Below are 16,536 nucleotides of genomic sequence, written 5' to 3' on the forward strand. Positions count from 1 at the left end.
TGTTCTTTTGAAGATTTCAAGGAATATTTATAACATTAGTGAGCATTTATATTAAATATTTAATGTGTAAAATTTACATAGACTCAAATGAGAAATTTTATCAAAGCCATAACATGAGAGATGTTTCACATTTTTTGGTAGTGGCCTGAAAAGTTTGAATGAAATAAAAGATGGATTTAAACCTAGATGACCTCACTGAGACACATTTTTCCATTTTGAAAACTGTGGGACAATAATTTCTTTCTCCCATGAGCTCTGTGTGTGAGTGTGTGTGTATATATGTGCTTTTATGCTTATGAGTTTATAAACAATGAGAGTATACTTAAATGTTAGTTATCAGCAACCAGCCCGTAGTGAGTCTTGAACTTCCTGGGGTACCAAGAAAACCTTGATGCTTTAGTAGGAAAAACTTGAATTCTTTCTACATTTATCTGACATTAAAAACAAAAATGCAGGCCCAAACCGGTTTGGCTCAGTGGATAGAGTGTCGGCCTGCGGACTCAAGGGTCCCAGGTTCGATTCCGGTCAAGGGCATGTACCTTGGTTGCGGGCACATCCCCAGTAGGGGGCGTGCAAGAGGCAGCTGATCGATGTTTCTCTCTCATCGATGTTTCTAACTCTCTATCCCTCTCCCTTCCTCTCTGTAAAAAATCAATAAAATATATTAAAAAAATGCAAAAGGGGGATAAATGGTGATGGAATGAGCCTTGACTGGGGGTGGTGAACACACAATATCAAGCACACAATATCATATACAGATGGTATATTATAGAGTTGTACACCTGAAACCTGTATAACTGTATTAACCAATGTCATCTCAATAAATTCAATAAAAATTGTTAAAAAAATCCATGGTGATAATAATCCTATCTATGGCCAAGCTTCGTTGGACAATTGAGTGTTCACTGTGTATTCAATGTATTGGGCTTTTCAATTTTTCCAATGACAAAGTTGCTGAACACGAATTATAGAAAGACAATTGCAAAGCAATGAAAGAGAATATGTCTCTATTTGCATGGTAGCAAATGAGAATTCAGCTTTCACAACATCAGTTATGAGATATTCCAGTCTACAACAAGGACATAAAGTATTTGAATAGGAGTTCATATAAGCTGTTTGGAACGTAACAACGTTTTTCATAAAGAAAGCACTGAGCTCTTCCATTACCATACCCTGGTGCTTTCCTGCTTGGCACTGGTCATAGAATTGAAAAGAAACAAGTATTTTATGCAGATTTAAGATCAGCTGAAAATAAAACTTAAGGTCAAAATATTAAATGAATCACAACCAGTGATATTTGACTTGGCCTTTTCCCCCCTCGACATGATGAGTTTATTACCGAGCATTCTTTCCACACTGGTTATAGCAGAATTTGTTCTAGGAAATGTTGCCAATGGCTTCATAGCACTGGTGAACTGCATTGACTGGGTCAAGAAACAAAAGATCTCCTGCGCTGATGGAATTCTCACTGCTCTGGCGGTCTCCAGAATTGGTTTGCTCTGGGTAATAATATTCCATTGGTATGCAACTCTGTTTAATCCAGCTTTGTATAGTTTAAGAGTAAGTACTATTGCTGCTATTGCCTGGGTAGTAAGCAACCATTTTAGCCTCTGGCTTGCCACCAGCCTCAGCATATTTTATTTGCTCAAGATAGCCAATTTCTCCAGCCTATTTTTTCTTCACCTAAAATGGAGAGCTGAAAGAGTGGTTCTCATGATACTGTGGGGGACTTTGGTCTTCTTGGTTTTTCGTCTTGCGGTGCTAAGCATAGATGAAGAAATGCAGATGAATGGATATAAAGGAAACATCACTTGGAAGACCAACGTGAGGGATATGGTATACCTTTCAAATTTGACTGTGTTCACGCTACTAAACTTCATACCCTTCTCTATGTCCCTGACAGCTGTTCTGCTGTTAATCGTTTCCCTGTGGAAACATCTCAAGAGGATGCAGCTCAGTGGTAAAGAAACTCAAGATCTCAGCACCAAGGTCCATATAAGGGCCATGCAAACTGTGATCTCCTTTCTCTTGCTATTTGCCATTTACTTTGTGACTCTAATCATCTCAGTTTGGAGTTTCTATAATCCTCAGGATATACCAGTTTTCCTGTGTTTCCAGGTTTGGGCACTTGCCTATGTTTCAGGCCACTCACTAATTCTGATTTGGGGAAACAAGAAGCTAAATCAGGACTTTGTCTCAGCTTTATGGCAGGTGAGGTGCTGGCTGGAAGAATGGAAACTTTCAACACTATAGATCAACAAGAGGGAAATCATTTGTGTTCCAGCAAAAATAAAGTGATGGAGCCTGTAACATATTATATTTCCTACTGATTTTACCATAGTGTATATAACAGAATAATTTTCAAAGATTTGCCTGTTTATCAGATAAAAAAATATATATGTGGATGTATGAAAACTATGAGAAAAAAATGGAAAGAACGTACCTTAAGTTTTTTTCAGAAAAGCAATGTAATTATATACAATACTGTGAGAAATTCCTCAGAATTATAAAATCATGTGTATTTCACATACATAATCCATGTTATCATGTTGCAATTGAAAAATTTGCGATCTATATTTTTGGATTTTTAAAAGCTGCCAACTTAACTCTGAAAATCATTGTTATTTTGAATTGTAATTTGCACCCCAGTGTGTTTAGATTTCAGTGTTAGAACTTCTAATCTTTTTCATGGTAAGGGTATTCAATTCTAAATCATACAGTGAATATGCTTATTTTGGACAGAATTTATTCCACCATAAATATTTAATTTCTGGTTAACAGACAGCAACCAGAATGTTTGCTAAGAATTTAACAGTGACAAACATATTTAGAGTAAATTATAAATTTACTTATAATTCAAGAGTGACATATTGTATATGTATACAATAAAGAGTACTAAAGAATACTTGATTTGATACAAATAGGTGAAAAGCTTAGAAAAATCAAATGCTGCTGTAGAGAAAAAATGAAAGAAACTTTATTGAGACATTATTGAAAAGTTGTTATCAAATTTTATGTTGTTAGGAAATTCATCTTTTTATAGCTTTTGAAGGAAAACTATTGTTGAAGTTGAGGTCCGATGTCAAGTATTTCAGGTTTATTCTATACCATTTCTGGGCTTTATATTTACAAATATTTCCTACATCTTCATTCTTAAATTTACTTTTAAACTTCAGATAAGAAGAAAATCTTCTCCATTAAACAAAAAGCTCACTGTATGACTAGAAAAGAAATTGTGATATATAATTCAATGAATCTTCCTGCATACATTAAAATGGAATTTATTAAGTCTATATAATAATTATAGGGGCTATCTTAAAGATCTATTTTATCATAATTGGAAAATGATGAAATCAAAGGACGTGTGTTTGAAAATTCCTTGATAGAAAGCCCTATAATAAGAAAGTTAAGGTACAATTTTGCTCAGCAACTTGAATTCTACATGACTGCATTAACTTGGGTAATGAAATATTAACATCTTCTAAAAGTTAAAATAAATCATGTCCACATCTGATTTTTTGTGCATATAATTTATCTTCCCCAGGACAATATAAGCCTCAGAAATGTGATGATCATGTTTATGTTGTTTACTAGTCACTCCCGGGACCTACCAGGCAATCGACCAATAGTTGGTCAAAAATGGATGAATGAAATAATTATATTGAGGCTGGGAAACAATTAAAATGAAACTTCACAAAACCTGTAGATCACATGAATTTCTTGGTTCATGTAACAGGTACATCTGAGAAGCATTTCTCAGATCAAAATTTTGATTATTGCATCATGGTATGGGGGAAATATCACTAGAATATAGCCTTCACTCAGCCATATCATATGTGTGGAATAGAGACAAGGTGGAACATCAAAATTAGATAGCATGTATCACAATAGTTTGAAATAGGGATATAAAGGATTTTTCTAAATATATATATATATATATATATATATATATATGATATTTTAAATGATATTTTTCAAGCTGAGTATTGCATATATAAAAATGGTATCTGACTTATTAAAATTGAGTTAATAATTGCTTTACTAACTCAGCTGCCCTACTAAAATGTTACTTTATATATGATATTTTCTGTATCTTTTCTACACAAACTTTTGTTTCTATCATCTATTTTATTGAAATATATTTGACACATCACATTGTGTAAATTTAGTCTTCTAAATAAACTTTTTATTACAATACTAGAGGCCCAGTGCACGAATTCATGCACATTGAAAGGAAATTAATTAGAAGAAATATTTTAATGTCACTATTTGCTCTTTCTCTGTAATAGAAGTGTCAACAAAATTCACAATCAACAATGACAGATGGAAACACATGCATGCGATTGGTGCCAGTGAGAGCTTTATATGTATTGCTCATGTGCGAGTCAACTTAGCCTTTTTTAGATATAGAACAAACTTGTTTAATTAGACCTGCTTTCTGATTTAGCTACACTTTTTCCAGCCCAGTGAAGCAGCCCAACTTCTCTTTCAAGGTAATTGTCAGCAACACAGCAGTAAATATCAACATGAAGCAGATTATTATTGTAGATCACAAAGGGAGAACAAAGAGTAAAATATTTAATTGCAACAGTGTTTGACTATATTCTGCACAGTGAGAAAACCTGAAGTCATTTTCAAGGTCCACCATTTCTTACTTCTTTTCAGTAGGGTCAAGTTTCTAAGCTTTCTAAATCTCTGTTTACTGGCTAATGAAAAGAAAATAGGATTCTACCAAGTCTCCTATCTACCTACTCCAGGACTTCTGTGAGGATCAAATGAGATGAGGCACAGGAAAATGCTTCATAGACATTTGGTTACAGTGTAAAATGTTTCCACCTGGCTATAAAGCAAGTTGTGTTCCTGGGTTGAAGAAACTGCAAGGAGGCTAGTTGCTAGGGACAGGAAGCTGGCCGTTGCTATATGACATCATTACCCGGATGGACACTTAGGATATTAGCCTTTTATATATATAGATTATAGTCACTTAAAGTGAGCTAATAACAGTTGTACAATTCAATGAACACCTTAGCCTGGGGCCTCTAAAGCCAGAATCAAAGTCAGGGATTAAAGTGATAACATTTATTTGGGAAGGCATCTGAAGCATAAATAGGAAGCAAATGTAAAAATGAAGCAAGAGAAGATATAGAATGATGTGCTGTGATACATTACTCAGATGGCTGCCACTTTACATGTGTTGCGAGACAAAATGATGGTCAGTGATTGGCACACAAGACTTTTTTGGGAAGGATACAAGGAGGAACCATATGCAGCATTAGTCCATGGAGGAGAAAGAGGAGAGAGAATGCACACCTTTAGCTCTCTCATGTCTCCTATTTCACATCGGCCAGGTTTTATCCAAAGCAGAACTAACATCTCTGTTCCTCTAGCTCCTCAGTGGCCATTTAGAAAGTCAGATCTCATGCCCCACAATGTGCTGTTGTATTCAAGTCCAAAATGGACAGATGATCTGGCTCAGGCAGTGTGTTGACCAAAAGATTAGGAGATGGTCTGGGGAAGCCAAGAAAGCACACACATTTTTGTCTACACAGCTCACTCTTGTGCCACTCAGATGTACTCACGCCCTCCAATCATCCAGAATATTCACTGGTTTTCTGAATGCACTGCTTGTGCAGTTGTGGGCCTTGTGTATAGAGGAGCTCCACTCTTGGTTTAATGCTGTGCTCTTCCTGTTTTGTTTTTTAAACAAAAGGTCGTCCTCTGCCTATGAGGAGATGGCTTTGCACTAATTCACTAGGGCTTTACTCTCCCAGTCTCCCTTGGGATTTGTAAGCAACATGCAGAGTGTCTGTACCCTAAATTGTGTCAATTTTAACCTTTTTCAGATTTTAAAATAAATATAAAATATGGGATATATGTGTAGGTATGTAACACAAAGTTACTAAAATAGAACTTTATAATTTTATACACAAAATATTCCTAATTTAGAGTATATGTCTAAGATTTCAGATTGAAAATGAAGAATAAATTATGGACTATTAAAAATTGCATACACTAAATTACGCCTCAAAAATAAGACCCAATATATAAATGTTTTTGTAGAGATTCCTCCAAATTCTGAAGATGCTTTCTTTCCATTAATATTTTTAAATCATTAGTTTCACATTGAAGAATTTATTAATTAAATTTATTAGTAGGAACATCTAATTTATATTTAGAAATAAATTGTATTTGCCAATATACTTTTCAAATATGTGATAGAATTTTTTTTCGTTTTTTTATTTTATTTATTTAATCTTTATTGTTCAGATTATTACAGTTGTTCCTCTTCGCCCCCCCCCCCCGCCCCCATAGCTCCCCTTCACCCGGTTCCCACCCCACCCCATGCCCTTACCCCTCCCGCTGCACTGTCCTCATCCATAGGTGTATGATTTTTGTCCAGTCTCTCTCCACACTCCTCACACCCCTTTCACCTTGAGGATTGTTAGTCCACTCCCTTTCTATGCCCCAGATTCTATTATATTCACCAGATTATTCTGTTCATCAGATTTTTTATTCACTTGAATTTTAGACTCACTTGCTGATAGATATGTATTTGTTGTTTATAATTTTTTCTTCTTCTTCCTCTTCTTAAAGAATACCTTTCAGTATTTTATATAATACTGGTTTGGCGGTGATGAACAACTTTAGATTTTTCTTATCTGTGAAGCTCTTTATCTGACCTTCAATTCTGAATGTTAGGTTTGCTGGGTAGAATAATCTTGGTTGTAGGTTCTTGCTATTCATCACTTTGAATATTTCTTGCCACTCCCATGTGGCCTGCATAGTTTTGGTTGAGAAATCAGCTGACAATCTTATGGGTGCTCCCTTGTAGGTAAGTAACTGTTTTTCTCTTGCTGCTTTTAATATTCTCTCTTTGTCTTTTGCTCTTGGCATTTTAATTATGATGTGTCATGGTGTGGTCCTCTTTGGATTCCTTTTGTTTTGGGTTCTGTGCGCTTCCTGGACTTGTAAGTCTATTTCTTTCACCAGATAGGGGAAGTTTTCAATCATTATTTCTTCAAATAGGTTTTCAGTATCTTGCTCTCTCTCTTCTTCTGGCACCCCCATAATTCTGATGTTGGTACGCTTGAAGTTGTCCCAGAGTCTTCTTACACTATCTTCATATTTTTGGATTCTTTTTTCTTTTTGCTTTTCCGGTTGGGTGTTTTTAGCTTCTTTTATTTCAAATATTTGTCTTGATTCTTGTGATCCTCTAGTCTGATGTTGGATCTCTGTATATTATTTTTTATTTCAGTCAGTGTATGCTTAATTTCTAGTTGGTCCTTTTTCATATCCTCGAGGGTCTCACTAAATTTATTGGCCTTTTCTAGAAAATTATTGAAAAACCTTATAACCGTGGTTTTAAACTCTATACCAAGTAGTTTGCTTTTCTCCTTTTGTTTCATTTGTGACCTGTTTCTTTGTCTCCACATTTTGGCTACTTTCCTGAATTGACAGAGTGGCTTTGTGTGCTAGGTGTCCTATAGGGCCCAATGGCTCAGCCTCCCCAGTTACCTGAGGTGGACACTCTTGGTGCACCCCTTTGTGGGCTGTGTGCACAGTCTTGTTGTAGTTAAGCCTTGATTGTTGTTGGTATCACTGAGAGGAATTGACCTTCAGGCCAATTGGTTGTGAGGATCAGCTGTGTCTACAATGGGAGAACTTCTGTGCTGGAGACGCCCTTATGGGGCAAGACTTGCTTCAATGGGGCTTTGGTGCTCACTGAGTCTGCCCCCTGAGTGTGTCCCTTATGGATAATGAGGAGTTGTAATCTGGATGGTGCTACTCTGACCCCTGGGTACACTGGCTCTTGGATCTCCAAGGAGGTACTAATTTAGCCTCTGCCTGTGGCCACCCAGCAGGAGCTATGGAGAGATCTGCAGATTCTTCTTCTTTGTTTGGGTTTTGGAGGTGCCCAGATGAGGTCCAGCTGTGAAGCAATACAAGCTGCTGTGGAGCGTTGGGCCTTCTTTTGGATGTTCTGGGTCTCTCTGACTCAGCTGCAATTTGATAGGTAACTTTAGATTTCAAAGGACCAGGCCATTAATATGCAAAAGCCTCTGCACAAAGCTGGGATAGGGCAGAGTCTTAGGGCAGAGAAAACAGCAATGGCTTCCCATCAGCCCTGCCCTAAGAGGCCCCTGGATCTCAGTGTCCCCATAGTAATGGCTGCAAGCATCTCTGAGAGAAAGCCGCCCTCTAGTTCTGCCCGCTGCCAGACAGTCCAGTTTCTCCCCGAATGAGTCTGTGTCCCCAGAGTGTCGCCTGGAACTGGAGTTCAGAGCAGTTGGGAACTTGTGTCTCCCTGCGGATTGGAAAAGCCAGCTGCATACTCAGTTGCCAGCCCTCTCCGCGTGCACCTCCATACCTCCGGACTTTACTTCCGCAGCTCCTCTGAGTCTCAGTGTGCTTTTCTCTTCCCTTCTAGTTGTAGAATTTCCACTTAGCCAGCCTTCCTGTGGTTCTGGATGATGTCCGTTTTGTCTTTTAGTTGTAGTTTTGAAGTGGTTGTGCGCGGCAGCAAGTTCAGGTGTTTACCTATGCCACCATCTTGGTTTCTCCCCCATCGATACAATATATTTTCATTTTCATGTGTAAGACTACCAAATCTTGAGTAATGATTGTGTTTTAATTGCAAAAACTTTTTGGGAGATTGAAGTTTTTGGTATATTTTATTTAATCACATACCCCTGTTTTACTGGTGAGTAGCTAAAATATTTACAGTAAATTCAGTTCAAGAGGTGGAGTAAAGGAGAGAAAATTATGGCCACATGTCCTGTGTTCAATACTGCTAAACCTTTAATATAATAGGATCTATGTTTTAGAAATGAAGAAGTCTTTACTCATAGCTTATATTGACAAAGAAATCTCTTCAAAGTGCGGGCTTTGTGTTTGAAATTGATTTTCTTGTTTTCTTAATGTAGTTCATTAATTTATTCATTGAATAAATATATGTTGAACATCTCTTCTATGTGACTTTTGGAGAAATTTTAACAAAATGTGTACGCTATGAAATAAAATTAAAAGTGGACATATGTAATAGGTAGCCACTGAAAAGGGGAAGTCATACCTTTATGTGCCAGGTAATCTGTGTACTTCATAACTTACTGATCCTCACATGTGCATAATACTACTGCTCATGTGAAGAATTGAAGTTCTAAGATACTAAGTGACTTACCGTGTAGTGCAAGCACAGAGCAGAGTAAAAATCCCCAGAGTATGGGGCTCTCCCAAGACTCAGGAAACATCACCAGGAAGAGGCTTCTCATGGCAACAAGAACTAAAAGATGTGTGGAGATAAACCTCAGAAATATTATGTCATATTTTACTGAAACATTTATTAAGTTGTACTTAAGAACATAAAGCAGGGTCTGAACAAATGTAGATATATACCAGGTTCTTGAGTAGATAGAATCAATTTCATAAGGTAGCCATTGTGTCCAAGCCCTTGTGCCCAATGTATTTACAATCAAAATCACATTGAAGTTTCAGGAATATTTAGAAAATTGCCAAATATTTTAACAAAATATTTAATATGTTAATATTAAACAGACAAAGGAGAGAAACCTTTATAAAGGAACTAAGTATGAGATATATGCTTGACAAATATTAATAATGATCTAAAAAAAAGCCTGATGAAAGAGAAGCAGATTTAAATCCAGAAGACCTCCATAATATATATGTTTCATTTTGGAAAGTATAGGACAATGATTTGTGTCTTACTGCTCATCAGACATTTTCAGAAGAACAAATGAAATGTATAGGTGGTGTGTGTATATTTATAAGCTTGTAAACAATGAAGCTATTTATAAATATTAGTTATCTGCATCCAATTTTAGTATTAGCCTTCCTAATGGTCCTTGGGAAACTGGAACGATTTTGAAAGAAAACACTTAGAAAACCAATAGATACGTTCCTTTAAGTCTTTCTGTGTGGATCCAATGTTTTTGTTAAAATAAATAGTCAGCAATAATGGGACATTATGGTCATCACTAGATGATGAAGATCCAATGATCAATTTAGACATTGACTGAATATCCTATGTATTTGATTATAAGATTTTACTAGCTTACATCTTAACTTGATTAATTCAAATGATGTAAAGGTGAGAAAGGCAAAACATTGCCAGATGGTGGAAGGGAATTTGTCTCTATTTGTGTGTTAACAAATGAGAATTTAGCTCTCATTTCAACATCAGCTATGAAATCTTCCAGCCTATAGCAAGTACTTCACTGTCTGAACAAGAATTCATTTAAATCATTGGAACAATGTCTTCAGTGAAGTAAGCTTTAAATTCAGACCTTAGCATACCTTGGTGTTTTTTGGAATGACATTGATCCCAGAATTTAAAAGAAAATTAGAAATTCACTGAACATTTACCAACCAGGTGCAGGTGGAACTTTAGGATATTAAGGTATCATGAGCAGTAATATTACGTTTGGCACTATCTTTTCCAGGCTTGACTTTTCCCCCCAAGACATGATAAGTTTACTACAAAAATTATTTTCCATGCTAATGATGACAGAATTTGTTCTAGGAAATTTTGCCAATGGCTTCATAGCACTGGTGAACTGCATTGACTGGGTCAAAAAACACAAGATCTCCTGCGCTGATCAAATTCTCACTGCTCTGGCTGTCTCCAGAATTGGTTTGCTCTGTACATTAGTATTAAATTGGTATGGAACTGTGTTTAATCTACCTTTCTATAGTTCAGACATAAGACTTATGGTTTATATTGCATGGATAGTAAACCATCATTTTTGTCTCTGGCTTGCTACTAGCCTCAGCATACTTTATTTGCTCAAGATAGCCAATTTCCCCTGTCTTTTATTTCTTCACCTAAAATAGAGAGCTGAAAGAGTGGTTATTATGACACTGGGGGGGAATTTGTTCATCTTGGTTTGTCATTTTACAGTGCTAAGCATAGATGCAAAAATGCAGATGATTATGGAAGAAACATCACTTGGAAGATTAACTTGAGGGAGATTATGCACCTTTCAAATATGACTGTATTCACAGTTACAAAATTCATACCCTTTTCTATGTCCCTGACAGCTTTTCTGCTGTAAATCTTTTCCCTGTGGAAACATCTGAAGAAGATGCAGCTCAGTGTCAAAGGAACTCAAGATCCCAGCACTGAGGTCCTTATGCAGTTAAGAAAGTCATTTCTCACTGTATTTGAATTTAGAAATCCTTTTTTAAAGTAAAAAACTGATGTCAGTTTATTTAGTTTAACCCTAAACCATGTTTGGGCCTCTGAATTTCCAATCATCTGCTCCACCTTGCTACCTAAACATTTCTTTTAAAGTTTAGACAAAAATAACACTAATAAAAATAAAAAAGGCTTTCTTTAAGAGCTTGGTCTTATGTATTCTATTCAGATTCCCCGTAGAAGATGATTTACAGAGGAAGAATACAAAAATTGTTTCTAATATGAATCTAAGGGTGTGGTAATACAGAGGCCATCTAAGGGAGTGGGGTTCCCCTTGGGAGCCACGATCAATTATCCGAGCCAGCACGGTAGCTCTCTTCTTTCTTGTTGATTGAGAGGCCTAAAGAGTACAAAATGGCTAGATGGCAGTCTTATTTCCAGTTTGATAAAATCATTGTTGTATCTCCTGGTAGAACAGTTCCTCACTTTATACAATGACTTCCCGGCCAGAATATAAGGTCACAGGAAGAGGAAACAGAAATTTTGCTACTGGGTTACCAGGGGCAATAGTGAGTGGTGACCCTCGCATTCCCATCCCTTGATTGCTGCACTTGTGAATCCTGTTTCCTGGAGAGAGAGCACTATTTATTGCATGCTGATTGCAAGCATATGTCACCTTTTGGAGAACCTTGCTCCAACTCCACAAGATATTGCCACTTAATTGGTACTATTACTGAGTCTTCAAAAAGCCATTATACCATTCTGTTAAGCTAGCTGCTTCAGGATGGTGGGGAACATGTTTAAGGTGAGTAATTTCATGAGCGTGGGCCCTTTGCCACATCTATCTTGCTGTGACGTTGGGTCCTTGATCAGAAGCAATGTTGTATACAGTACCTTGATGGTGGATAAGGCATTGTCTAAGTGCGTGCATGTAAGTTTCTGCAGAAGCATTGCATTCAGGGAAAGCAAATTCATATCCAGAGCAGGCATCTATGCCAGTAAGAATAATACATCTCTTCCATTGTGAAAGTAGTCCACCAGGTAACTGGGTGATCAACCCCTGAGAACAGTGCCATATTTGAGACTCAGTGTTGGTGTCTGCTACTGACAGATTGGGCATTCAGCAGTGACCACTTTGTTCCTACTGCTGTGGTTATGTTGTACATGAGCCCATTGGGTGATACCAGAGGTGGCTGAGAAAAGACTGTTATCCTCAGATGACGTTATCTTATCTACTCTGTTTATTAAAATTTGTGTTGAAGCCACCCTTTGGGAACATTCATATGGGACACAAATACCTTCACAATTTTTGCCCATTCAGAGAAGTCTGTCCATGTACCTCTTTCTCAAATTGTCTTATCACTAATTTCCCAATCATGTTCTTTCCAAGCTGCTGACCATCTGGCCAAACCATTGGCCACAGACTGTGCGTCAGTATGTAATTACAGCTCTACCCATTTCTCCTCCAAAGCAAAGTGAACACCCAGGTACAATGGTCAGAATTCTGTCACTAGGAGGATTTCCCTTCATCACTGTCATTTGAAGATGTCCCAGAAAGGGACTGCAGTGCTGCAGCTGTCCACTTAGGGATGGCACCTGCCTGTTGTTCAGAATCATCTGTAAACCAGGCCCACGACTCTTCTTCCTGTGTCAACTGATTGTAGGGAACTCTCCATGAGGCCAGAGGTGCAGGCTGGGAAAGAAAGGGCAGTGTAGCAGGAGAGGGGACCATGGGCATTTGGGCCACTTCTTCATGTAACTTACTGGTGCTGTCAGGGCCTGCTTGGTCCAGATCTTATGTAATCCACTCCCATTCGATGATTTTGCATGTGCACCTTATTGCTCAGTGGGTCAGATAACACTCGGGTCATAATGGGCAGCTCAGGTCACATGGTAGCTTGGTAGTCCATGGTCAAGGGTTTTGTCTCTAGTAAGGTTCAGCTGCAGGCTAAGAGTTATCTCTCCAGCTGCAGAAGATGGCAAGACTTTGCTCCAATATGCTGAGGATCTGCACCGTGATTCATCCACAGAGGCCCACCAAAGTGTTGAAATGGCATCCCTATCTGTCACTGACAGTCATATAAGAGAGTATAGAATCTATTTTATTAATATTCTCCAGAGGTAGGTAAGATTTAATACTCACACAATAGTTCATGAAGGTTTTGTAAAATTTAATGCGGACATACAGAGAACTTGCTGCCTTGATTGTAGCACTTTAGCTTCAGCACAGAATGAATACAGATAGCAAAAATCACTAGGACAGATCTAAAAGCACTATAAACCTTTCCAGAGGAAGCATATTCTTATACAGGCAAATAGACACATATAAGACTAGCAAACCCAATTCTGGGGCATCTCTCTTTTAACTAATTAAAAATAATTTTGTAATGGAGAATAAATATGCTATACTTATGTAAAGCTACCCACGTTAATCATAATGTCAAAGCCAGACTGTCACTCTAACCTGATTTTTCTGCCAAATCTAGAGCTTACATGTTGAAAGGCTTTTTTTTGTTTGTTAATCTTCACTCAACGATATTTTCCCATTGATTTTTAGAGAGAATGAAAGGGAGGGGAGAGTCAGAGAGAGAGAAACAATGAGAGAGAGACACATCAATTGAGAGAGACACATCAATTGGTTGCCTCCTGCACAAGTCCCTACCAGGACCAGGAATAGAGCCTGCAACCAAGGTATGTGCCCTTGACTGGAATTGAACCCAGGACCCTTCAGTCTACAGGCAACGCTCTATCCACTGAGCCAAACCATCTAAGGCTAAAAGTTTTTTAGTATACTTTGCAGCTCAGCAGTTTCAGTTTCTGTGTGAATTTAAGGAGCAGCATATCCTATAGACCTCTGCTAATGCTGACTACCCAGGGACAGGAAGGCAACTGACAATAACCAGATGGCCAACTCAAGGATGCTGACCATGACTATATGTATTGGGATGAGGAAGAACACTGCCTGCATTTCCACAGCTCCCCCTCTTTGCTTTGTTTTTCCTCTCCTCCCTTCTGAAAACCTCTTCCTACACTGAGATGTTAAGATGAACTTTAGGATAAGAGTCCCCCATCTTCTCAGGTTGCCACACATGATTAAACCTCTTTCCTGTCTCATGAGTTTGCATTGCAGCAGCCAGCCGAACTTGGGTTTGGTTACAAGTTGACTTACCATCTTAATTATATGCAAAATCCCTTCATGTTTGCCATATTCTGCAGGCTAGAAGTAAGTCATGGGTCCTGCCCACACTGAAGGGGAGAAAAATATATGGGGTGTTAACAGCAAGGAACAGTAATCTTGGAGGCCCCTGTAGGGTCTTTACACCACTGCTGTCTCAATTGAGGAATAACATACTGGCAGTGCACACATTGAAACCAGAACAAACTTGGCCATGTATATGTTTATGGCAATTAGTGATTCTCATCAGTGGTATGACATCTGTACAGCTTTGAGGGCTGGGCTGATTTTTGAGAGTTTTGAAATTGTCTCATATTGTAATCCTAAATTATATATATATATCATTCTATGGCAAAGATTTTAATTTTCTTGACAGTTTCTTTTCAAGAATGCAAGTTTATTAATTTTGTTGTTTTTGTTTAGTGTGTGTGTGTGTGTGTGTGTATGTGTGTGTGTGTTTATGTTTGTGTGTGTGTCCAAGCTAGGAAATCTTTGTTTATTCCCAGATCACAAAAATATACATTTTTTTCTGGAAGTTTATCACATTATCTTTTATATTTAGGTCTATGATTACCTCAAATTGATTTTATTGTATGGTGTGAAATAAGGGTTGAAGTTCATTTTTACATACTGTTATTCACTTTCCCAGCATCATTTGTTGAAAAGAATTTTATTTCTCACTGAATTGTTTTAGTTCCTTTGTTGCAAATGAACTGGCCATTTATGTGTGGATCTAGTTCTAGACATGCTTTCTATCCATTGACCTATTTGTACAATAAACAACAGTATCACATTGGCTTAATTAGTATAGTTTTACATTTTTGAAACAGATATTTAAATCACAGAGCAAAAACTTTCAATTTTTATATAGTTCAATGTATTAATTTTTAAATTTTATGCACCCTGCTTTTGGTATTGCACCTAATAAATTGACCAAACCCAAGTTTACAAAACTTTTCTCCTACATTTTATTCTAATAGTTTTATTGGTTTAGCACTTCTATTTAGGCTTATAATAAATTTTAAGGTAACTTTTTCATATGGTATAAAATAAGGGGCTAAATTCAACTTTATGCATGTGATATTAAATTTTGCCAGCACCACTCATTGAAAAAATAAAGAAAGAGATAATTTCTCCGTTGATTCAAACACAGAACCTTTAAAAAAAAAACACACCTGAGACACATGCCCTTAAGATAGCTGTGTATGCAAATGTAGTACTCACATCCTCCCACACCACACCAAAATTACAACTAATCTATAGAACAACTATCATGCAGAGCAGCCTGAAATTTGGCTGAATGGAAGCACTACATTCAGGGAGTTAAAGAAGAAGCTACATCGAGACTCATAGGAGGGACAGAGAAGCATAATGGGCGGGTCGCACACCCACAGATGGTGGAAAAGAATCAGGAGGGAAATCTTGGTTACAGAGGTCCCTCTGAGGAGCAAGTGGTCCAAGCTCCAGATGAGGTACCCAAACCCAGGATTCCAGTGCCAGAAGGAGAAGTGCCCAACATTTCTAGCTGTAAAAACCAGAGGATTGAGGCTGAGGGAGATGGAGAGCTTCTACAGTCCCAGACATTCCTCTTAAAGGGCCCACACTTGGATTTCCTCCAATTAACTTCCTTTGAGCTCCGGTGCTGGGACAGCAACTTGAAAGGCACCAGAGACATATGGGGTGGAAGTGATTTGTCCAGCATCAGGGCAGGAGCTGGGAAGGCAGCTTTTTACCAGACAGAGTGCTAGAAGAGGCCACTGTTCCTTTGATGAGCTCTCCCACCTCCAGGCAGCTACCATATCTGAGACTCCATTAATTTGGCTCACATTATTTGCTCTGCCTGAGTGATTCCTTAAAGCCCCACCTCACTCAACTTTCAGGTCCACCCAAGCTGTTTTCAATGACTTTTTTTTTTTTAAATACAAATAGCCTGTCTTGGCTAATGCTTCAGTTTTTAGAAAATCTCTCAAATAAGCATCATGTGGCTTCATTGTGCCCCATGCCTCTTTCTAAACGACCCCATGCCTGGCACTAGCAGCTGGACCTAGTTTGTGCTTGGCCTTGGCAGGGCACCTCCAAGCCACACAAGTAATAACCATCTGCAGATTGCATTGTGGCTCATGCCAGGTGGCTCCTGGAAGTACACAGGCAGTGACTGACCTTGTCCTATACCTCCCCAGAGTTCCAGAGCCAGAGCACGCAGTGGACA

General features: G+C 37.9%; 1 protein-coding gene and 1 pseudogene across 2 annotated transcripts; both read left to right on the top strand.

The window, feature by feature from the left end:
* Positions 1 to 1,323: 1,323 nt before the first annotated feature.
* Positions 1,324 to 2,253, top strand: LOC308244295 (putative taste receptor type 2 member 33; the record flags this gene model as incomplete). The annotated part of the gene is made up of 1 exon (XM_080660240.1): positions 1,324 to 2,253. One exon carries the CDS (start codon positions 1,324 to 1,326, stop codon positions 2,251 to 2,253), a length of 930 nt encoding a protein of 309 aa, XP_080516366.1.
* Positions 2,254 to 10,479: 8,226 nt separating this feature from the next.
* LOC308244296 (taste receptor type 2 member 50-like) lies at positions 10,480 to 11,207 on the top strand (annotated as a pseudogene). Its single transcript has one exon. The product of its transcript is annotated as a taste receptor type 2 member 50-like (transcript).
* Positions 11,208 to 16,536: the final 5,329 nt, after the last annotated feature.

The sequence above is a fragment of the Plecotus auritus genome, assembly GCF_963455305.1.
Source record: "Plecotus auritus genome assembly, chromosome: 3".
In the NCBI taxonomy this organism is placed as follows: Eukaryota; Metazoa; Chordata; class Mammalia; order Chiroptera; family Vespertilionidae; genus Plecotus; species Plecotus auritus.